At 38.8% G+C, this 24666-nt stretch overlaps 1 protein-coding gene across 3 annotated transcripts in view; it reads left to right on the plus strand.

Moving 5' to 3' along the window:
* Positions 1-24666, plus strand: part of SH3RF1 (SH3 domain containing ring finger 1) — a 179807-nt gene that overhangs the window by 126454 nt on the left and 28687 nt on the right. For all 3 annotated transcript variants that reach the window (XM_042935114.1, XM_042935113.1, XM_042935115.1), the window contains exons 5-6: positions 14210-14512; positions 19263-19373. In XM_042935114.1, coding sequence (XP_042791048.1) covers positions 14210-14512; positions 19263-19373 — 414 coding nt within the window. The remainder of the gene's footprint in view (positions 1-14209; positions 14513-19262; positions 19374-24666) is intronic.

Genomic DNA, 24666 nt, shown 5'->3' on the forward strand with positions numbered 1-24666 from the left:
GTAGCTTGAATATGGATACTTAAATTTGAATGACTTTTTAATTTTTTCTTTGGATCCTTTGGCTAGTTCAGGCAAGTTGACTAGGTTATAGATATCCATAATGGCCCAGTTTAGTTGCTTAGGTTACACAAATGTGCTTAGTTCTTCATTTAACCTGTTCAGGAAGGTTGAGTTAAACAGGGTGAGCATTGGGGCGCCTGGGTGGCTCAGTCGGTTAAGCCACTGACTTCGGCTCAGGTCATGATCTTGTGGCCTGTGGGTTCGAGCCCCGCATCGGGCTCTGTGCTGACAGCTCAGAGCCTGGAGCCTGCTTCGGATTCTGTGTCTCCCTCTCTCTCTGCCCCTCCCCTGCTCATGCTCTGTCTTTCTCTGTCTCTCAAAAATAAGTAAATGTTAAAAAATTAAATAGATAGATAGATAAATAAATGGGTGAGCATTTCATAATTAATTGAATCTAGACAATATTTGTTTTAGATTCTTTCAAGGTGATTAATCATAACTTCCTCAGGTTTTGAGTGCAGTGTTGGGTCTTTTCCCAATCAATAATTTTAGGAAAAAGTTTAGGAATCACTATAAAGCATTTTTTTTTTTTTTGCTAGTTTGAGAATATTCAATTGGTCAATTGCTCTCCACTTACTGAAATTCTCGAAAGGATTTTTCTAATTTACTCTGTTTATGCATTCTTTAGCTCTTCCTTCAGAAGACCTGAATCTTCAGCATGGACCACTAGATTAAATTCCTTTGCAAGACTTACAGGATTATATTTAGGATCTGGGAACTCTTTAGTAATAGCCCAGCGTTCCATTTTTGTCCAAAGAGTAGAGATCATGGAGGGGGATCCCTGAACCACTTATATTAGGTTTAACCATAAAGGGAGTGGCAAAGGCTGGTGGCTCAGGATCTGAGTCATTAGAGTAAGGAAGTTCAGCTAGTGAAGGATAGAGAGGTGGTGAGCAAGCAGGAGGAGGAGCAAATGGAATATGAGCAGAGATATCAGAGGAGCCTTTGAAAGACTCCTCCAATTTAGTAAGTCTCTGAAACAGCTCAGAATTAGCCTTGGTTAATTTCAAGTTAGTATTCTGGAGGGAAGCACTTTTGGAAGTATTTATGCATTTAGAGCCCTTGAAATGCCAATGAAAATAGGCTTCCCACTCAGGCTGTTTTGTCTTACAACCTCTTTCAATCGGCTGCACAGATAGACCAATTTAGGAATTTCAAAAGAGCCCCAAGTGAGCCAGTTCAATTGTAAGTTATCCTGAGTAATCATCATTCAGCATGACAAACATTTGTAGGACAAAGGTCCATAGTTTTTATACATAAAGCCAGCAGGAATTCCAGAGGGGACTGATTAGTAGCCTCCTCTTTAGACAGTGAACTATCCATTTTAACAAAGAGTGTGTACTTACCAGAGACACAACAGAAAATCTTCTGTTAGTAAAGGCTGGCAACACAGGACACCAAAACAGAGCCTGAACCTTGACTGAGTTGGGAGGTTCAGGAACAAGAGGACTACTACTGTAACCCAAAACACAGGAGACAACAGAGTGCAGTGAACTCTTGTAGGCACCTTACTTGAATCCACAACAGCAGCAGAGGTGGAGGTGAAGGTCAGCTGCTTTGGATCCCACTTCTGACACCACGTAATATCAAATGAGAAATGCAGCAAGACTGAAGGGCAAACCAAAGGCTTTTATCTGGGGTCTGAGAATTGCAATTCTAGTGACACAGATTCGAGCAGGAATTGAAAATGTGTTCTGAAGTGGGGAGAAAAGAAGAGGACTTTTAAAGGCAAAGGGGGAATTTACAATAAAGCTATAAAAATTGTCAAGTAATATGATTGATTCTGAAAAACTGAAGCTATTCTTACCTGTACATGATTGGTTGCTAAGGGCTATCACTAAGCAAAAAGTCCATTCCTAAGTAAAAGAAAAAAAGTTCGTTTCTGTTCAAATGGCAGAGTTGCAGCTAGTGCTCCAGGATGCTTGTGGTTTGGCAGTGACCTATATTTTGAAGTTCATCTTTTCTTTCAGGTGAGGACATGCATAAGCCTTACTTCCTTAATGGCTTCCTGGCTTCTTTTTATGTTTCTTTCATACTGCCATTTTTAATTCTAATAACTGAATACATTGAAGTAGCTTTTTTTTTTTTTCCTTAGCACAGTGGGCTCCATCTAATAGTGCATGTTTTCTTATCTTCTGAATGTTATTAGCTTGATACAAGTAATTGTTGCCTTTTCGTTCTGCCACAATGACAGAAGGAAAAATGAGCACTGGTTTCTGAATTTCTAAGGGCAGAGGCAGGTCTCCTCTGGACTGCAGGAACAACTGCTTAATACATATGGCTTGAGGCAACTTGACTAGATTCAATCTGACAAGGAGGCCTTTAAATTAGGTAAGGAACTTTATTTAAGGCAGTTTGCACTCCATCTATTATTCAGTAACCCTTTCTAATTTAAAAGTTTCCTATCAAGAAAACACTCTGGGAGCTGAGATTCTAAAGATCAGTTAATGTTTATTGAATTCTCACTGCATGAATGGGCAGTTTCCAGTACTCTGAGTAGCTTTGGAGAACATAAAAATGCAGGTCTCCTGTGGTGCCTTCATCAGAGGCTGAGGATAATGACCAACTGGTGTCTAACATCCACAATGATTCCCCAAGGAACCCTCAAATTACTTAGCCTGGCTGTATCCCCCTGTACATAACCAGGGCCCTCACTAAGTTGATCTACTGATTGTTCCTGGAAAACATAGTTTGGAACTGCTGCCTTTACAGCTCATCTGGGATATTTCTTTGTCCAACTATCTGTAGAAAGTTTACTCTTTCTTCAAGGTCCAGGTGAATACTGTCATTTTTCATGAAGTCCTTCTTTCCTAATTCTCCTGTGCAGAAACAAAACAGAACAAACACCTTCCTCCTTGCTTCGAACATCTATGATACTCAGTTTCTACCATTTTAGATCTGGCGCATGCTAAGAATATAATTATGTGTGTAGATGATTTAATGTTTTCCTGTGTTCCTTGGGAGCCACATCTTACATAAAGAATATTTTTAATGATTTTATTTCAGTAATATAATCACATTATGGAAAAGTTGGAGAGGAAACAAATAACTCTTAGTCCTATCACACATGATTTTGATAAATATCTTTCCATTCTTTCCCCTTATGCTTTAACACATGATTTTGCCATTCTCTATGTTATTATAATACTACTAATCATCAGGGTTTTTACTACATAATAAACATTCTGGTAGCTAAGTCATAATTTAGTTAATTTTTTTCCCCATCTTTTAAACAAGTTAAGTGTCTTGTTTAGGGACACACAGCCAGTAATTGAAAAGCAAACTGTGGTCTCCATTCTGCAGTCCATTGATGCCCCACATTTCTGCCCTGTGCTAGCCTTACAGCATATGGAATACTAGAGTTCCAAATACTGGTATAGAGTCACTGTTATTAGCAAGCTTTGCTTAAAAAGTATGTAGGACATTTTGATTTTTCAGCAAGAATAATGATAGCTTTTTAAATTCTAACACTTAAAAGGTTAATTTTCAGAAATGACTCTTTATTCCACAATTTCAAATATCTGAGGTTGCCTTTTTTTAAGAGAAAAACCACAAATTAATTAAAACCATTATAAGACCTTTTAAATTTTATTGATATTTAAAAATATTATTATATTTCGGTATACATCCTAAATTTGGTGGTAACTAGGCTTTAAGAAACAAATTAGATTCATTTTAATTAACACAGGTTAAGTTCTGTCTTGTATCCTGAAGAAGGTTGAATGGATATTCTACTTTATTCTGCACATTTGTGCACATACGTGGCATATAAATGGCATAAACAGAAGCATCTTGGTTATTAAACCACTGAGGAACATGCTTCTCTAAAATGAAATTGAATGTATTTCTGGAAAATTTTTCCTAAGTGTTGTAAAACAGCATTGTCTTTTAAAATAGTGTTTAGTGGCAGTGTGCCTATTAGGTTTCACATGTGTGTGGAGCAAAACTTTCTCTACAGGCTGAGGAGAAGAAAGATCTTAAACAAAAGTGCAAATTCATGATAGTCATTATTCTCAGTATTTTTCTGTATCAGATTCCTTCTTGGTGATTAGCTTTCCTCTCTGTGCCTTACAACCTCCCACCCCTTCTCTCTCTCTCTCTCTCTCTCTCTCTCTCACACACACACACACACACACACACACACACACACACTCGCACACACACTCGCACACACACACACACAAACACACATTAGGTACTAGGGCAGGAGAAATAGTCATTCGCTAGTTTATTAACTGATTATGTATCACTGTGGAATTTCTGTCAGTGTGTCATTTCACACTGACAAATTATTACTTAGAATTTAATGGCAATTGCATATTCTTAACCTCCTGAGATACCTATTCCAGATGTAGTATTGCTACATCTGGTAATGAGGTCCTTGAAAATAAAATGTATGAGTGGAATGTATCCTTTTGGTTTATAGACATTTCTTATTTGTGGTGTGCATTTGGTGAACGAATACCACATCAAAAGAGACCCACACAAAACCTAGAGTATTAGAGTCAGTGGGCACAGAGAACTGAACTGAGCCCAACTTCTAAATAACCATTGGTCTCAGTCCTTGACACCATAGTAAGATTGTAGACCTGTTGTTTCAGAAGTAACAGGTATGACTGACTCTTTAGCTTTAACCGTCAGGGTAGAGCTTTCCTCTCTCTCTCTGAATTCTTCTGCATATTTGCTGCTCACAGTCTCCCCGTCATCTTGATGGATGAAGTGTTTCTTTTCCTTTTAGTTTCTGTCTCCTCCTCCCAAACCTTTCATTCTCCAGGAACTTGGTCACATCATGTGTATCTTTTCTGTTCTGCAGTTCAGTTATTTGCTTTCCTCCTGGCTTCCCCTTTATGTAGGGAAATGAGCAGCTTTTTGCTCACCTCAAAACTATTTTCCTTGACTGCACTCCCTTCACATTATGATTTTACCTCTTTCCTTCCTTTCCCTGCCAAAATTCTCATAAGAATCACTTATACCTGCTCAGTGCCTCTGTTTTCCGATTACCTACCGTTAGGCTTTGGCTACTTCAGTCCAGAAACTGCCCTCCTGGCTGCCAACTAACTGCCTTTTCGTAGCTCTCATTTTGTTGTTTTATTCTCCCCGGGACATCTACCACAATTTTTTCTTTTTCCCCCATAATATTAACCATCACAACCACTATTCTTAATCTCCCTGTAACTACTTGCCTTTTTCATTTCTGGCATATTGGTTGGTTGGTCTGGGAAACTTTGCAAGGCCTTTCTGTAGCCCGAAATGCTTTTTTTTTTTTTTAACTTTTTAATAAAAAGTTTATTTATTTATTTTGGGAAAGAGCGAGAGTATGTGCTCATGAACCATGAGATCATGACCTGAGCCAAACCAAGAGTCGGACACTTACCCAACTGAGCCACCCAGGTGCCCCTGTAACCTGAAATTCTGAGTGCCTTTTTGCTTTTCCCTCCTACTTCTGCTATCTTCCGTACTTTTTCTCCCCTAGTTAGACAATGACTCCATATGAATTTTATGCTTGGCTTACAGAGTGGGTTCGTTTTAATTCATTGTTAAGATAGAAAAATCAGGAGATTTTACATAAGCCTAAATTTCTAGCTTTCCTTAAAAAAAAAAAAAAAAAATCAGCTGACACCAGCAAGCAGTTGCCTCTTGAGAGAGGACAGACACTTGCCAATGTACCATACAGTCCACTGCTCCCTGTTGGTCTCATTGAATGAGCTCTGCCTGAGCTCTGCTGACAGGTGAATTTGTACCTCCTACCCAATGTTAGAAATCCATCGTGCTATTTCCTAGGTTTCTTTTTTCACAAGTCGGGGGGGGGGGTGTTTCTCTGTGTCCCCTTTACCCCACACAGTACTGTGCCTGGCTTATAATAGTCACTCAAAAAACACTTGAATGAGTGAAAGTATGTTTGATTCTGGTCACCTTGGGCCTGAGGGCTTTATACTTGACAAAGAGGTCTCTGCCTCTGAGTATTTTGAATGGGATGTTTTTGTTTTGGGTTGAGAAAAGGTATCACCACTACTTTACATAGGAATAAAACTTTACAGATCATTAAGTCCAACTTCATGTTACATATGACAAATAGGAGACACACATACAAAAAAGTGACTTGCCCAGGGCAATGGAGCATGTGAAGGACCAGCTGGGATCTCTCTGGGAACAGTGAGAATAACTCATATTCATATAGAGCTTTATGGGTTACAGAGCACTTTAACCTGTACTCATTTTTACCTGGGGTATACAGAATTGATATTACCTTCCCTGTTTTATATAGCGAAGGAAACTGAAGCCATGGAATTTAAATGGTCTCCCCAAGAGTACTTGGCCAATGAGGAGAGACTTAACTCCAACCCAGACCTTTCAACTTTATGTTCAGAGCTTTTCCTGTGGTTTTCTTCAACAATCTTTTATACAGCTCCCGCAGCTAAAATTCTGTTTAGGCTTTCAATGAAGTGAACGCTCCCTTTGTCCCTTATATTTCAGAATCAGCAACCTGAAAAAGAAAATTCTGGTTTGTTTATTTTTTAACAGCTGGGGCCAACAGAGGTGAGGATAATTAAGCCAGGAGCACCTGGGTGGTTCAGTCAGTTAACCATCCAACTCTTGATTTTGGCTCAGGTCATGATCTCACGGTTCATGGGTTCAAGTCCTCCCCCACTCATGTTCTGTCTTTCTCTGCCAAAATAAACACTTAAAAAAGGTAAGCGAGGAGCTAAATAACTGATGTTTCTCACCTTCCTAACTTAGTGCATTGGGGCAGTTACTTTGAAAATCCTTTTCCCTTTAGGATGTCATGAAGGCTGTACTGAGTCTGTGTTCCTCACTGCCCTGCTGGGTAAAGGAGTAACCCTCATTACCAGTGAACGACTTCAGGGCTCACGAGGCTTCACAAACGTGGGCCAGGGGAGGTCAGGGGAGTAGTTTCAGTTGTTCTTTCTCTGTTTGGCAAATCTGTTGTGCTTAATGAGCCTCAGGAGACAGCCATCTTGGGTGTAGTTCCTCTCCCCTTCATCATCTCCTGAGAGTCCAGAGCTGTACTCTTCAATATGTATAGCTACTGAGAACTTGAAATATGCCTATTCCAGGTTGAGATGTGACATAAGTATACAATACACACTGGATTTCAAAAAATAGAATGTAACTGTTTCAATAATTTTTTTATGTTGATTACGTGTTGAGTGATAATGGATAAATTGGACTGAATAAGATATATTAAATTAACTTTACCTGTTATCTTCTTAAATGTGGCTATTAAAAGTTTTAAATTACACATGTGACTCATATTATACTTCAGTTGGACAGTGCTGGTCTAGAGGGAGCCCCTCCTTCCCTTGATAGTTCTAAGAGACTGACATTTTTATTTACTCAACAAATGTTTACCAAGCCCTAAATGGAGTTGCTACCTGAGGGAGGCTTTCAGATCAATTTTAAAAGACTTCTGAGTAATCCCTTCAGTCTTTATAAGTATTCCTTTTCTGTGGGGGAGTCTTGTATTATAAATGAAGACTGAGCTTGCTTTTGTATTTCAATCATACAAAAACAAAAATCTTGTTACCTAAATTGCAGGGAAGAATACAAGACTAATGGAAATACAAATTCCTCATTGCTACTATGTGAAAAGATTTTGCAAAGGACTGTAATGTGAGGCAAAATATTTTTGTTTCTGCTAAGAGGAGGTAAATGGCATGAATTTACATCCTATAACATTCATTCACTGGTATTCAAAGTGTCTAACTCTCTGGGGAAGGAACACTGGACCTTGTGATGTAGCAGAACACTGAAGTTCTTTTAAAGCATAGCTTTGTGAAGGTGCATTTCAAGCCAATGAGGAAAAGGTGGACTATTAGATAAACAGTGATGGGCCAGCTCCTGAGCCACGTGGAAAAAAACATAGCACAATCCTCACCTTATTCTTTAAAAAAAAATTTTTTTTTAATGTTTATTTATTTTTGAGAGAGAGAGAGAGAGAGAGTGCGAGCTGGGGAGGGGCAGAAAGAGAGGGAGACACAGAATCTGAAGCAGGCTTCAGGCTCTGAGCTGTCAGCACAGAGCCCGACACGGAGCTCGAACCCACGAACTGTGAGATCATGACCTGAGCTGAAGCTGGACGCTTAACCGACTGAGCCACCCAGGCGCCCCCCTCACCTTATTCTTTATGCAAATGTGCACATTGTTCAAAGATTGAGATGTAAAGAAAGAAAAAAAAGGATGGAAGGAGCCACCAAAATAGTAGGAAAAAAATGGTTTTCTTTTTAAAAATAATTATAGAATAAGACTTTTAAAGCATGATAAATTGAGATGCCATTAGTGGAAAAGATAAATTTGGCACATAAAATAAAAAGGTATATATAACAAACATAACAAGTTAAACAAATTGGAGTAATATTTCTAACTTGGTGAATATATACACACACATATATACATGCATACATGTTATGTTAAAGAATGACTTAGATAATATATGAAGAACAGTCATAGATCTATAAGAAAAATACAAACAACCCAATAGAAAAATGGATAAAGTGTGATAATACGCAAATCCAAAAAACACAGATGCTTGATCTCATTAACAAGTAGAGAAACACAAATTAAAACAGTATAATATAGTTTGTTACCTCTCCAAATAATATTTTTTAAATGATTGACAATACCCAATACCGTTAACAATGTGGAGAAACAGATACGTTTTTGTTTTTAAAGTTTATTTATTTATTTTGAGAGAGATTGTGTGTGAGCAGGAGAAGAGCAGAGAGAGAGAGAATCCCAAGCAGTCTCCACCTTGTCAAGGTAGAGCCTGTGGGGCTATATCTCACCAACTATGAGATCATGACCTGAGCTGAAATCAAGAGTCAGCCACTTAACTGACTGAGCCACCCAAGCACCTCAAAACAGAGACTTCTTAATAGTCTACTGGAGGTACAGCTGAAATTTATGCAATGTAGTATGTTAAATATATTGCAATAAAAAAATACACCATCGGAGGTGATGAAAATTGACCACTTTTTAGAGAGCAATTTGGTAATATCCTTCAAAAAAGTGTTTTAAGCTTATACTTCGATCTAACAATTTCATTTTTAGGAGTTTGCCCTGCAGATATGCCTGCACAAACATGCCAAGATATATTAAATGAGACATCTCTATACAATGAAATACCATGCTGTCTCTATTGATGCAGAAAGATGAGATATTGTTATAGGAGAGAATAGTATATACCAGTTGGTTTCATTTGTGTTAAAAATTAATAAAATACATATTTTACATATTTAACAATATCTACATAGAAAATATATGGAGGGATATGTTCTAAACTGTTAAACTTAGATACATCTGGGAAATGAGTTAGGGGGAGACATGTGGAAACCGGCCAAGGCCTTTCACTTTTTACTTCATATTATTCTATAGTATTTCCTTTTTAAAAATCATGAACATATCTTACTTTTATAATATGTTTTTCTAAAGTTTTTATTTGTCGTAAAAAACCTGTTATGTTCAAGGGATACTCTAGTGGGTCGTGAATTAGTATAGGTTCCTCCATCAGGCCTACTGTTTGTATTCTCTGGTGCTCAAAAACTAACAGATACATCTGTAAAGCTTCATATCAAATAGTGACTACTCAATTTCATTTTCATTAAAATTTTTTTCCTTCTTTTTAAAAAATGTAAGTTCCATCTTTTAAAAAGGTCATAGTCTCTATGGGCGCCTGGGTGGCTCAGTCGGTTGAGCATCCGACTTCGGCTCAGGGCATGATCTCACAGCTTGTGGGTTCAAGCCCCGCATCGGGCTCTATGCTGACAGCTCAAAGCCTGGAGCTACTTTGGATTCTGTGTCTCCCTGTCTCTCTGCCCCTCCTCTGCTCGTGTTCCATCTCTCTCTCAAAAATAAATAAACGTTAAAAATTTTTTCAAAAAATCATAGTCTCTTTAGCAAAGACAGCTTCAGCCACAGATTATTTGATACTTCTTCAGCTGTCTTGTTGCTGTTGTTAGTATTATCAATATTTTGTCTGTATTTCCTTTCTCATACTTCTTTATCTTTCTGATAATATTCCATCTAAATTTTAGATTTTCCAAAAAAAAAAAGACATTACAGTTTTAAGATTAACAAATCTCATTTGTCCCTGCTTTAGCTCCAATGTACTGAATTTTATCTTGTAGGCAACCAGGTCTCATCAGATACTCCTTACCAAATGCTGGGAAGAAGGTATTTTAGGATACAAATTTATTTCGTAGGTGATAAGTGTACTCCTAAACTAAAAGGTCATGGTTAGATAAATGTCACAGAAAGCTTACACTAGTGAACTCAAACAAACATTCATAAGTGAACATTATCAAAATTCCACTAAAAGCTGTCAGATCCTTGCTGTCCTGTTGTTGCTGAATGTTAAGGTACACTTACAATAAAAGCCTCTTTAAGTTTCTGCCTGAATTACTTAAAGCCTCTACCAAATAGTCTTAACTTTGTGCTTTTCCTTGGAACTTACAAAGGCAGCAAATAGCATTTTTAAGTACTAACCTCTGCTGCTTCAGAAGATGTCTAACGTCATTTTAAAGTATGGCAGCATTCTAGTAACAAATATGACTGCCTGTGTGTAAAAATGAAGTGCAGGAAAAATAGGTGATTTAGAGAAATAAAAATGAAAGATGTGAAATAGAAAAATGAATTATATCTGTTTAAGTGACATAATGCATTACACATGTGAGAGCTAAGAGAGACAAAAGACCAGAACTGTGGTCTTCTCTCTGCAATTTGCTGGTTCCACCACACCGTGATGGGTCTGCCTGTATGCACATACTTCTGCATGTAGACTTTATTTTTCTAAACATGCCAGTTGTGTAGCCCAGCCATTCCTCTCCTAGGCATATACCCAACATCCAGATGAGTGCTTAGTCCACCAAGAAATACGCACAAGATTATTCATGGCAGCATTGTTCTTAATAGCCAAAATTTGTAGGAAGGAAGAAGTCTTCAGAAAGAGAAGGGACAGGAGGAGAGGTAAAGGGAACCCAAATATCAATCAACAATAGAATGCATAAATAAATTGTAGTGTATCTGCACAATGGAATATTATATAGCACTTTAAAAAAATGACCGATTCATAGGCCATATGGATAAGTCTCAAAAAGTGTATTGTTGACTGAAAGAAGTAAAACTCAGGAAAATATAAAGAGTGTGTTATTTATAAGTCTGTTTGTAAGCTCCTTGAGGGCAGGAACCATTTGTCTGCATGTATAGATCTCCAGCTCCTAGCACATCATCCATCATGTAACAAATGATCGATGTGTATTTATTTTAGTGGAAAGATCAATATGTATTTATTTAATGGAAAATATAGGAAAAGGTACAGGGAAAGCACCCTGTATTTTTATAATGAGAAAAACAGCAGGGAATATAGGGAATATATGTAGGAAATATATTTCTTATGTTTATTCCAGAGCACAGCATATAGAAACCTGAAATTTTAATTCATTTTAACTAAAGCAACACTTGGCTGGGTATGAACAGGACCATGGTAATATTTCAGACTATTTCAAAGCAGACATTGCTAATGGAAGCTATGGTTTGATCCCAGAATAAATTTAACTTTGATATCAAGTAGATGCAATAGTTTTTTCAATTCGTATTTTTGGCCTTAGTGGGAATGAAATCTTCTCAGTTCTTTCCTTTATTTCTTACTCAATGCAACATGAGTGCTGAGTTAATTGGTCAGATTCCAGCATGTGGATTAAGTCATGCTTTTGAGGATTTGTGCCTTGGGATCTAAATGAGCTTATAGTAGAAGAAGGCATTTTGTGACTCCTTTTCTTCTTCTGGTATTGTTGAGGTTTGGGCCACTCCCACCATAATAATTAAACATTACATTTCTTCCTTCCGGCATCTGATTTTCTTAGAGACCTGGATCTCCTGGCCAAATGCTAGTGTAATGTTATATTAAGGCCACCTTTTAATAGTACCTCATTTCTTCATTCCTAAACACGTAACACAGAGTCCTTATGATCGTCTGTCTCCTCTCTCTCCTGCCATTGATACTTCAGGCATTGATAGGTGTTAATGGTAGCATCACTGCCTATTATTCTTGAAAGTTTATCATGTGGAAAAAATCCTTGAAGTCTGAAGGAGAGGCATGCTCATGTTTGAAAAAGATGTATCCTACTAACTGTAGATCAGACAGGCCGGATGAATTCAAGGCCCTGGGGAGCCACAGGAACAAATTGTTAATCAATTTGCAGTCATCTATGGAAGCACTGGCTACTGAGCTGCAATTAGTACAGCTTTGTGAGCAGCCAGTTGTTCCAAAGCAAGTTCACTTTGTTATGTATTGACTGACAGGATTTCCATTCTTCTAACAGGACATTCTCATCAACAGGGCAAGGAGACATGGTCCTAACCATTTAGGTAGATGGAAAATAACATTTGATGGTGATATTTTATCTAAGGTTGTTTGTAAAGTGCTGAGCATGCAAAGCTGAGATAAGAAAATCCCTATTATCCTTAATATTTACCTAAATTTACCTTTAAAAAGTCCATTATTTTTTATCTTAATGTTTTTTTATGCGAGGTTAAACTATGTGCTCAATGATTTCCTATTACTGTAATATCTTGGTAAGTTATATACAGCTTATTATCATGGAAGTTTTGTGGAAACGTTTTATTCTACCTCAGGAAAAACAAATTTCATGGTCTTTCCTTTCTTGCTGGTGCTATCAGCCCAGTGCACAGCCTTTGACCCCTTGTACCCTTAATAGAGAACTTTTCTTTTTTTTTTTTAATTTTTTTTTTTTTAACGTTTATTTATTTTTGAGACAGAGAGAGACAGAGCATGAACGGGGGAGGGGCAGAGAGAGAGGGAGACACAGAATCGGAAGCAGGCTCCAGGCTCCGAGCCATCAGCCCAGAGCCCGACGCGGGGCTCGAACTCACAGACCGCGAGATCGTGACCTGAGCCGAAGTCGGACACTCAACCGACTGAGCCACCCAGGTGCCCCAATAGAGAACTTTTCAAAGAGACAAGTTAGCTTGCCAAAGGACTTGAATTTCATGTTTTACCCCCTTATGATTTAAACTGTAAGTACATATGAGAAGAATTGATGCAGTGACATGAGAGATAATCAAGGATGTTGGGGCTCCTGGGTGGCCCAGTCGGTTAAGCGTTCAACTTCAGCTTAGGTCATGATCTCATGGTTTGTGAGATTGAGCCCCACTTCAGGCTCTCTGCTCTCAGGGCAGAGCCCACTTCAGATCTTCTGTCTCCCCCTCTGTCTGACCCTCCCCCGTTCACGCATGTGTTCTTGCTCTCTCTCGCTCTTCTTGCTCTCTCTCAAATATAAATAAACATTTAAAAAATAAAAAAGAATATCTACCAACTTTTTTGTGAAGTTTTCCCAAAATATACAGAAGTGGGAGATTAATTTATGTGGAAATATATTAGTTAACATGTAATGGTTTCGTTCTTTGTCATCTTGCTTGTTTTTTACCAGACCCAAAAGTTGCCCCTTCAGTGTTCACTTGTGCTCTGAGGAAACACCTAGCCATTATTGGACAACAGAGTATTCAGGTAGACAAATGGACCCTTTTAATTGTTCTGATTTAAATTTCATCAGTGAACTGAAATTGAATCTTCATTTGTTACCGGCAAGTTTTAAAATTAGATATTCTGAATATTCTTGGAGAAAACTTTTTTTTACCTTGTTGGTGTTGAATTAGAATTGTTTATTCTTTTTTTTTTAATTTTTTTAATGTTTATTTATTTTTGAGAGAGGTAGAGAGAGACCGAGTGCAAGCGAGGGAGGGGCAGAGAGAGAGGGAGGCACAGAATCCGAAGCAGACTCCAGGCTCCGAGCTGTCAGCACAGAGCCCTACACGGGGCTCGAACTCGCGAACCATGAGATCATGACCTGAGCCGAAGTCAGATGCTCAACCGACTGAGCCACCCGGCTGCCCCTAGAATTGTTTATTCTTGATTTAACATCTATTAATGACAGATCTAATGAAATGCCACTATTGAGAGAAAAGATATCCACATGGAAAAAATATAAAGAGGCTTGCAAGTGCAAACTCTAAAGTGATGACATTAAATTTTAGATAAAGCTGGTTGAAAAGAAATCTCAGTGAATCCTTGAGAACTGTGTTAACTGTCTTGTGTCGATTTCTTGGTTTGCAGTTTAACTCGGCAGCTAAGCAGCTGATAGAATGGGATAAGCCTCCTGGGCCAGGAGTCGATGCTGGAGAATGTACCTTGGCAGCAGCCCAGAGCAGCAATGCCCCAAAGCACTCTGACACCAAGAAGAACACCAAAAAGCGGCACTCCTTTACTTCCCTCACCATGGCCAGCAAATCCTCCCAGGCATCCCAGAACCGCCACTCCATGGAGATCAGCCCTCCTGTCCTCATCAGCTCCAGTAACCCTACGGCTGCCGCGCGGATCAGTGAACTCTCTGGCCTTTCCTGCAGTGCCCCTTCTCAGGTAAATCATCCAAAAGGCGTGAACAGAGCTCAGGTACAAAATGATCTATTCACAAACATGTTTGTTCACTAGCTAAAAAAGACTGCTTATTTTTGCCTTCAGAAGATAGTAGCTTTCCTGAGATGTAATAAAGCTTTTCTCCATTCTGTAGGTAGAAAAATGGAGAAGAGAAAACTAACTTGAGTATATTAACCTGAACTTAGTCATTTTCAAAGGAAGGATCAGAAATTACAAAATGATTTAAATACTTAGTTTCAAGCAACTGCTCAGTTTTACAGAACTTCCTCACAAGGCTGCTCTGGGAGATCTTGCCAACTAAAACTTTATCTTCATCCAAACTAAAGATGCTGTGGTTAAAACCCATAGTTGACAGTTGCCTGCATCCATCTAATTTACCCCGACATTCAGGCTTCCCAGTAAGAGCTATAGAGAAAAAAGAAAGGACGTGAAAAAGCATTTAAGTTAGAAATTGGCCTAGCTTTTTTAAAAAGCTTATTAGTTCATCAAGGCTTTGGACTATCTTAAGAAATTGCTGCACATTATTCTTGTGTTAATAAAAATACACAAGATGATTGGAAACATTCATTCATTCAGCAGGCATTTATTGAGTGCCTTATTTTTAGAACCTTCTAGGCACCATGTATGCTTCTTTGTTAGGCCTTAATTCTGGACTGCAAAATGAGCCTAACTGTTACTTGCCTAATTCACAGGGCTGCTGTAATTATCCAGTTAGATGACCACTATATTTTCCTCAACTCAAAGGTCAGAGAGCCCGGTCCAAAGTAGCCTGTCACAAGTAGGAGAAGTTTCTTTCAAATCTCATATTTAGTTGTTAAAATTCATGCAGATGTTACATTCTACTTTATAATATAGCTGTTGTGTTTTTCAAAAAATACAAATCTAAATTATTTTCCTTTAAACAAAGAAACACGTACACACAGGGTCCTGGTCCTCAGAAAGTTTACAGTTTAATAAGTGCCTGTTGTGAGCCACAGAATAAAAATTTACAACATGGTTTCTGGTATTCCTTGCCAATTTTATTAAAAATTATGTTCTCTCGGCCTCATTTATTTGACCTCACTCCTTTAGATTCATCCTGCATGTTGTGAGTTAAATGCATTCACTTTCTGAATGGGATTGTGGTTCACTGGTAGTTTTTAGGTGGTGGGGCCATGAAACTTTTGATCTTTTGAGGGAACTAGTACACACACACACAGACAAAGCCTACTAGGACATGAGTATGATGAGGACAGACATCTTTGTTGTGGTCACCGATGTACTCCAAATGTCAGACATACGGTAAGCACTCAATAAATATTTATTGAATGAGGAGTCCCTTGAAAATGGGTAGAGAGGAGAGCTATGTTACTTTACATGTAACTAATTATATCCATGTGAAAAATAGACATGGATTATAGATTGGAGTAAGAAGTACCAAGTGAGATTACTCTGGAAAGGTTCAAAAGATTTTTGAATAAGGTTCTGACAGAGGGGTCTAGTAAAGCTGGCCATTCACTAAAAGAAAATTGGATCATTGGACTGCGTTTTTTATTTTGTGACCTAGCAACATTTGTACAATGATGTTTTGTTTAAAAAAAAAAAAAAGATAAGTTTCTGGTAAGAATAGTGGCAACTCAGAATAGGAATAGCTTTAAAAAAATAGACAGTAATCTTTTGGCACTAGACAAAATTAAAAGAGAAAGGGAGGATAAAGCTCGAGTTTATATCTTTTGTAGAGAACTCGGCAGTCAGGTGTGAGCATGTCTGACGGTGCCACACCAGAGCTGGGAATGAAGACTATAAAAGTAGAGCTATTTTTGTTTTGGTTGGAGTAGCTTAGGAAACAAGGCTCTTTCTGTGTTCCATTAAAACAGTTTCCCCTTCAACCATTCCACCCCTCCTCCCATATTCTAATTCGTTCTGTTTTCGGTGGTAATATGTTGCCTCAGGGAGAAGTGATTTCAAGAAGACGATGGGAGATGTTTCAAGTGCTGCCTGGCTTCTCCGGCCCAGGTTTACAGAAAACACTACTTGTCTAGCATAGTGTGTACATTGGAGGGAACTACAGTCTATAATAAAGCAATGGGTGTGTGTAGCATAGCAGGAGTGTGTGACAGGCAAACACTCTCCTGACTGTGGAGCTCAGAGGATATGGGAAGATGGCTCATGTGAGACTCTTTGAAATAGGACTGTCCTTTTCCTCTGCCTTGCAAAGGACCGATCAGGAGATGTGACTCCTCCTGCTATGGCCCATTTCTTTTTCTTTTTCTTTTTTTTTTCTTTTCCTTTTTTACAGAGCTGAGGAAAAGGATGTTTTAACATCTTGGTCCACTTTTTGTCTTGCTTTTCCTTAATTAGGTTTGGTTGCACTTAGAAAATCTAAAGGAAGGAGCCTAAGAAGTGAGCGTTCATTTTTCTCTCACCTGAATAGAATACACATATAGGCAGTCAGTGCTGGTGTGATGTGCTTTTCAGCTTACCTTTCCACCATATGGGTAGAACCTTATCCTCCTGTTTCTATACGGAATTTAGACATCTCACCAGGACATCCCAAGTTCCAGGCAACAGGATTGGGAAATAGAAGAAAGGAGTAAAGGCTGGCTTGCTATTATATATGGTGACTATTGAGTGAAGGCTGAACTTTCAAATACATAAACTAGAAGATTATTTATAGACTGTGCTGTCTAGGTGGGTCACCAGAACAGATGTGCACAGATATCTGTGATTGACATCTGTAAAAGCACATGATGCTACAAGCAACTAAGACATTTTATCTTTCTCTGGCCACACTCAAGATATTTTTTGGCCTCTGCCAGCTGGAGGAATGATTCATGATATTAAGTGTTTTTGTGGCATATTTGTATTGTCAGTGGCTTCAGGGGAAGCCAGAGATGCACCCACTCATTTGCATTTGCTTACCCCACCTCTTTCCCCCCCTTCACAGAGCCCCTTCTTGTAGAGGAGCCCAACTAATTTGCAGTTCCATGAGGAAAAGAATAGCAGAAAGTCAGTCTGTCCCTATTCAGGACATTTATTCTGGGCATGCTCACCTTCAGGCAATTTACTTCTGTTGCTTCTGCTTTTAATCATTCTTTGGTGACTTTTATCTCTTCCTTTACTCAAATACTAGGAGTGGCCCTGTGTTCGCTGGTGCTTACAGGAGTCTCAATGTTTAGTGCTTCACTTCCATGACTATGACGGTGGACACATTAGGGGGGCTCTGGTCCAGCTCATATAGGGGGGTGAAGTGTCTTGTCTAAGTCCATGAGCTCATTAGCAGTTAATTATCTTGACTCCCAGTCTGCAGCTCTTAGAGAAACATTGGTCAGTCATGAGATCTTTCTTAGATATTTGTAGGGTCAGGCCCAGGAAGCTGTATTTTGATTCCATGATAATGGCATGTACTTTGAAGTGAGCTTCATTGTATCTTCTCAGAAAGACTCTTATGTAGTGCCAACTTACAAATGTCCTTGGGTTATGTATATAAACAGATTTATTGGTTAAAACAGCTAAAGACCATTGGATTTTATCCTAGAATGAAAATCAGTGTGCTTCCCATTAGAAATTGATTGATAATAGACTTTCATTCACAGGAGAGACAAAAAAAGGGTTTGGGGAGAAACTCTTGTTAGGGCATCCCTTAGATCTGCTAAGTTTAAGCCTCTAGTTCAATCAATGTGTGAGCTAACAGGCACAGATGTGATTTTAAAAGGATGTGGATTCCATATATAACACAGATTTATTGGTGAAAATAAATTGTATGCTGTGATGCTGTTTATCCCTGGCCTTGGCAGGGCCTAACCTAAGCAGGAAACTCAAAATTTCCTTCAGGCCCTCTGGGAACTAATCTCTGAGTTTTTCTTTGTCCTGATAATCTTTTTCTCAACATATGGGAATTGAGGGAAGTATGTTTGGGATTAAGTTTTTATTACAAAAGGCCTAGCGTTTTGGGTGTATCGTTTCCTTGGGGGAAACAAGGTACCAGCCAACCACTTCCTTTAACAGTGGAGGAAAACCATCCCATTTGTTCAGGCCCACACGCCTACTCCTGCCTGCATTCTGCAGTTGGACCTGATACGCCGCTTGAGTGAAATTGATCGAGTAACTGAACACAGGCAATGAAATGACCTGAATAACTCAATTTCTTTCTAGTAAATTAATCTTGGATAGTATCATGGATAAGACACCTTTGAAAACAGCTAATTTGGCTTGACATTGTTCCTTTAAAGGTTTTATAAATAATTACCTGCTCTAGGCATGTCTAGGCAGCTGCATTTTAATTATGCATCCCCACTGAAAAGTAGAAGTCATGAAAAATGATCCTGAGAATAACAAAATACCTTAAGCACTTCACATAGATTTACATATTGATAGACAGGTGAGTGTTCAGCCATGACCTACCTTAATAGGATCTTCAGGGAAATTGCTAGTGGGCTAAGCAAGCAGCCGACTAACCATCTGAAAGGTCAGTTTGGTTCACAGTAGCCTCCCAAGTTATGAAAGCCAGCAGCAGTTGAATTCTGTATGTAAATCAGCAGTGGCCAATATTATCACATTACCTCCCAGTTCCGAATACAAATAAGGTAATCAGTAAATGTGGATTGAATAAGCTGCAAGAGATTCTGCCTTCCTCCAAATACTAGAAACTACAGATTTTTTTAAAATTATGATTTGCCTCCCCAAGGTTCAGCCAGTAATCTGTTGTATTAAATGTAGTTGTCTTTTAATTAACTTTTCTTTTTCTTGGCAGGTTCATATAAGTACCACCGGGTTAATTGTGACCCCACCCCCCAGCAGCCCAGTGACAACTGGCCCCTCGTTCACTTTCCCATCAGATGTTCCCTACCCAGCTGCCCTTGGAGTGAGTACAGTTTATCCATCTCTGTCTCTCTCTCAGGTATTTAGTGACGTTAATCTGGCACATCCCACCTCCTAACACCTGCAGTTTACATTGACACTTGCTAGGTGGAGGTGGATCTCTTTCATCTATTATCTCCGCTGATCTTACAGAAAAAATTAGAAAGCCTCTTGCCTACAGCCTTCAAAATGTTTAACAGTGATCAGTGGCCTGAAGGCATTAGAAGAGGTCTATAAAATGCTTTCCATTTTCATTAAAGTCCAGCCTGATTTCCTGAAGGCTTAACCTAAAATTTCTTTTTCATTTCTTTTGAGTTTCTACAAGACTTCACTTATTTCCTACAAAGACAGGTTTATAGAAATACTGAGGAAACCAGGATCCCGAAGGCTAAATGGTTTACCTTGAGTCACATGGTGTGTCAATTCCAAATCTCTCCATTTATGATTCACCTTTTAGTAGGTTGTCTTCCACTGCAGTAGCTGCTGCTCTGGCTGCCTAAAGGTAACTGCTGTCTTGGAAGGCTCGCTCAGATTGTGTTGATTTTCCTTCTGAACACCTAGCATCCTACAGAGTCCAAACACTAATTGCTTTAAAACATCCTCACAAGAGAAATTAATAGGAGAAATGAAGGCAGCCAAGGGAGATAGACACAAAGAAGAACACTATGGAGAGAAAGTTAAAAGGGAAGAAACAAGCAAATTCAGCCTTAGAAAGCAGAAACACAATAGTGTAAATCCCTGTTTCCTGAACTTGCAGGCAATTGAACTACAAGGAACCAGCAATTGTGAGTCATCTCTCATCCAGTCCTGTGCCTTGGCTTGTGCTTTCACACTCTTTCTTCCAGTGCTGAGTTGAATGAGAATAGAAAAGATCACTAAATCAGATCTCCCCAGTGGGCCCCACTCCCGTAAATTGCTTTACAGAGTCTCACTGGTTGTGATGCTCTTGGAGAAACAGTGTGGCCCGATGGTGGGGACACAGACCTAGGTTGGAAGCCCAGCTCAGTCACTTCTTTGTTTACATGACCATGAAAAGTTACTCAGCGTCTTTAAGCTTCAGTGTCCCTACCTGTAAAATGAAACAACTATTTTCTGCTTTGGAGAGTTAGCACCATGCCAAGACTATAGTAGGGGATGACTGTTATTGATCTCATTATTGGTCTCTATTGAGGACCCTTGCAAGGCAGGCCTGTGGCATGTGCCACTGGTTTGTTCTCAGAATGCCTTGGAGGGCCTGGTTTGTTGGGTTATGGTTTCTCTGCTCTCTGTACCAGGAATAGTGAGACTTCTAGGCAGCTGGTTTGTTTTTAGGTTGTGGATTTTTTATATGCTGTAAAGATTATGTTTCCTTCTGCTAGAATGCTTGGAGCCAAATCTGTACCCCCCTCCAACAAAGACCTCACAACATATTAGTACATTAGTCAAGATGTTTGCTCCATCTAGTTTTATTGTCCTCATTTTCCTTTTGCCTCATTTTGCTTTGAAACAAGGTGGATATAAATAAATGTGGAGTTATTACCTAGCTTGACTTAGACATTAGAAAACTTTTTATAGAGTTAACCATGTTCTTGTATTTAAATGGAAGTTAATAATGTTCTGGTTATAGGTTAAAGTTGTATTTTTTTTTTTAAATGTTCCCAGAACGATTACAGCTTCTTTGATAGCACCACTGCTTGGTGCAGGAAAGGTTGTGCTGATTCTTCTGGGGAGAAGATGAAATTCATTTAACTTTTATTGATATGTGGTTTCCATGAGATTCTGTTAGCCCTGGGTGTTTTGACCAGAGCCAAGTTCCATAATCATCCTGCCCTCTCATCTCCAGAGAAGACTCTCTCCTTTCCCTCCTTCTCTTCTCACCCCAATACATACACAACCACTTGGTATTTCCCTTCCCAGATGACTACTTCACATGGAAAAATTATAACGTAATTTCTTAAGGGAAAAAGACTGCCTTTTCTGATCTTAGAAAAATTAATTAGTGGAAAAGACATAGAGCTGGCTGAATTTCATCCCTTATGGGCTCAAAATTTTACGGTGTAGTAAGTAAATGGCCAGTTGCTCTAAGCTGGAGGCAACTCTAGGGCAAATCAATGGGACGGGTCACAGGAGAGCATGAATATACAAAAATTAATTTACATTCAACCATTTCATCCTAGGATTATATAAGAAAGCCTGCATGTTAAGCAAGCGAAAGGTTTATTAAACAGTATGTCTACTGTGCCAATTCCATTTAATGAAAAACTAATTATAAACAGATCTGTCTGTCATCCCAGGAGATGTCTAGATCTCAAAGTCCCTGGTAGGTTGGCAGAAATGTTTTGGATTTAATATGTTAGGTTTAAATGAGAAAAAAAATCTCAGTAGCATGTACCCTCTGTATCTTACATTAATCATAGCAAGTATCTTATTTAAAATTTGAAATATTTTCTAAGACATAGAGCACCATCACAGCAATATTGTATGTAGCTTGGTAGAGAGAAAACTATGCTTTTCATGGTGTGGATTTATTAGGTAATAAATGCCAACACTAGAATAGGAAATGAAAATTATCTCTAGTATTTTTATTATGAATTGAGACTTTCTAATCTTTCATGCAGAATGAACTTAGGATCATACTGTCCTATACATTTCACATGTAACAGTTAAAATGTTAGATATCTAATATTAGGAGCAAAACTGGCATTACATCTATCTAATTCAGACATCAGGATGTTAATAGTAGTGAGGGCTTTTTCCACAACTAATTTTGGGAAGGGAGGAGGGTGAGGATCTATGTTAGTCTTGTATTTTCTGCACAAGGGCAGAAAAACTTTCAAATAAGTGATTAATAATCCCTGATCCTCTGTACCAGCTGAGAGGTGTTTAGCTGCAAGATGTCATGAATTAGGCAGGTCAATAAAGGCCAATACAGCCTGTGGCCAACTTATAAACAGATTGCATTCCAAAAATATGTAACCCTGACTAAAAAAATTGTACACATAACACACATAGTGTGTGTCTGTGTGTATATTTAAAGAAGCAAATTAAATGATGTCTGGTTCTCAGGATAGCCAATATGTAATTAGTCCATTGGAGCCCATGATGGAAGGCTCAGCAGGACTTACTGATCCACAGGATCAGGGACAGGCTCTGCAAAGAGGGGAATGAAACTACCATGTCAATAGTTTGAGAGGGACAAGTTGAGGCTTTGGAATTGGTATGAGTTCTGAAAATCAGGATTAGGGATAGAATATGGTCAGAATGTTCATAGCAACAACAGAAAAGGACTCCAGCATCTCAGGAACCAAGACCTCTTGATTCATATCATATTGTCCTAAGGGAAGTTGAAGCACAGAATGTTTTCTTATTTGTGAAATACTCATTGAGGGTCTGTTAACTTCTGTCTGCAGAGCTGGGTGACAGTAATACAAAGATGAGTAAGACAGTTTCTGACTTCATGGTCTCATGAATCATAACAACAGCTTCTATTTATTGAGCTTCTGCTGTGCTCCAGGGCACTGGGAAAGGCAGCTTTACCTAAACTATTTCTAATTACAACTCCATCTCACAGATTGGTATATTGAGGCATAGAGAGCTTATGTAATTGATACAAAGTCAGTTAACTAACATAAGTATCTCTTTTTACAAATCAAATGTAGAACAATAAATCTATAATTTATGAGGGAAATTCCATTCCTGGAGAGATTTTTAAAAATTACCAAATTCTTAATTACATCTTTCCCTTTAGACGTAATCATCTAAGCATCGATTTCTAGGATTTTTTAAATATATTTTTAAATTTTATTCCTTTTTCTTCATAGCTGTACGCACAACTGACTGGCTTAATTCCAATGAGCATCCAGTTGAGACTTAAGACTTAGGGACCTTCCATCTTTATCTTAATTTTATTGAATTCTGATACCACTAAGTTTTTTTGTTTTGTTTTGTTTTTGTTTTTGTTTTTTGATCGCTGGTGTCAGTATTTCCACTTTTCTACTTCCTGCTTATTGTCATAAAATAAAACCAGCTAATCACATAATTGCACAAACACTGCTGTATGCAGGTGGTAATGCTGCTGAAATTGCTAACACTCCCGACTTGAGGAAGCATGATCATGCAGCAGCTTGAATTGTTCCTCCACCAGCCTGTCTACATGCGTCTGAGTTCAGTACTCAGGCTGTTTAGAGATGTTGATGTGTAGGGTTGAAGGTGGGTTGTTTGGAAATCAGGTGTGAGGAAAAAAAGGATGCTGGGATTGGGGGGGTATTGCAGTGGGATTTTCCCAGGGGACCCAGAGATGCCCAGAGTCTATCCTGCCCATCACTTTTCTACTCTGGGAGGTAGAAATGTATATGAGGGAAATGCACACTTAAAGAACAGTTGGAAAGAAAATTAATCCTTTATTGTCAGTTGTACTTGTTGCCCAAACTCCAATGCAAAGCACTTTACTGGTAAGGTGGCCTGCAGCCCTTGGCCCAAGCTTAAGACCTAATGGATCTTGTCACCTGTCTTTAGCCAGACCCAGACCTAACCACTCTTTGGTTGTATGAAAGGACACAAAGAGGAAAGAGCACCAGAGAGGAAGGGTATCACACCCATGCACTTGAACTTTTCACTCACAATGCTCACTAGAATTGGGCTCATCTGGCCTAGAATCCAGTCCACTTGGAGAGGACACTTCTTTTCTGGTGCTCACTCTAACGTAAGAGGGAGATTGAGGACTGCCCTAAGACACTGGGCCGGGATTGGAATCTATGTTTATCTGCCCCCAAAGCCCATGCTTCTTCTACTGCTTTCAAGGTCAGTGGGTCAGGGAAACAGAGAACCTGGACATGGCAAAGTATGATCATTTCACATCAGCAGAACTGTTGTCCTGTTTTTACTGTTATTCAGAAATAGCAATTCTTGCCTCAGACCGTTACCACATACTACAAACAGAAGATCTGAATCTAAAGAAACATAAGGAGGATGCTCATTTTTAATGGATATCAGAATAACATCTAGTTTTCTACACCAGTATTTCTGCAGCCCAGCCTATAGCTATAGACAGCTTTACTTTGATAACATAGACGTGCTGCATTTCCATAAAATAAAACTACAAGTGATGAGTACTTTTCAAAGCTCCTATTAATTTAGCACGCAGTGTCTAGTGAAAATGACATTTAAGTGTGGTATTTGGTTCTGAACAGTATTAAGTTAACAAAATATTATTAGAAAAATGTGACCTATCCTTCTTGCAGGTCCATAGATGTTTTTTGCTGCTGGTGGAGAGTGCGCCTTGGCCTCTGGGGCCTGGGCTGGCTCGGACTGTGAAATAA

The sequence above is a fragment of the Panthera leo genome, chromosome B1 (genome assembly GCF_018350215.1).
Source record: "Panthera leo isolate Ple1 chromosome B1, P.leo_Ple1_pat1.1, whole genome shotgun sequence".
Classification (NCBI taxonomy): domain Eukaryota; kingdom Metazoa; phylum Chordata; class Mammalia; order Carnivora; family Felidae; genus Panthera; species Panthera leo.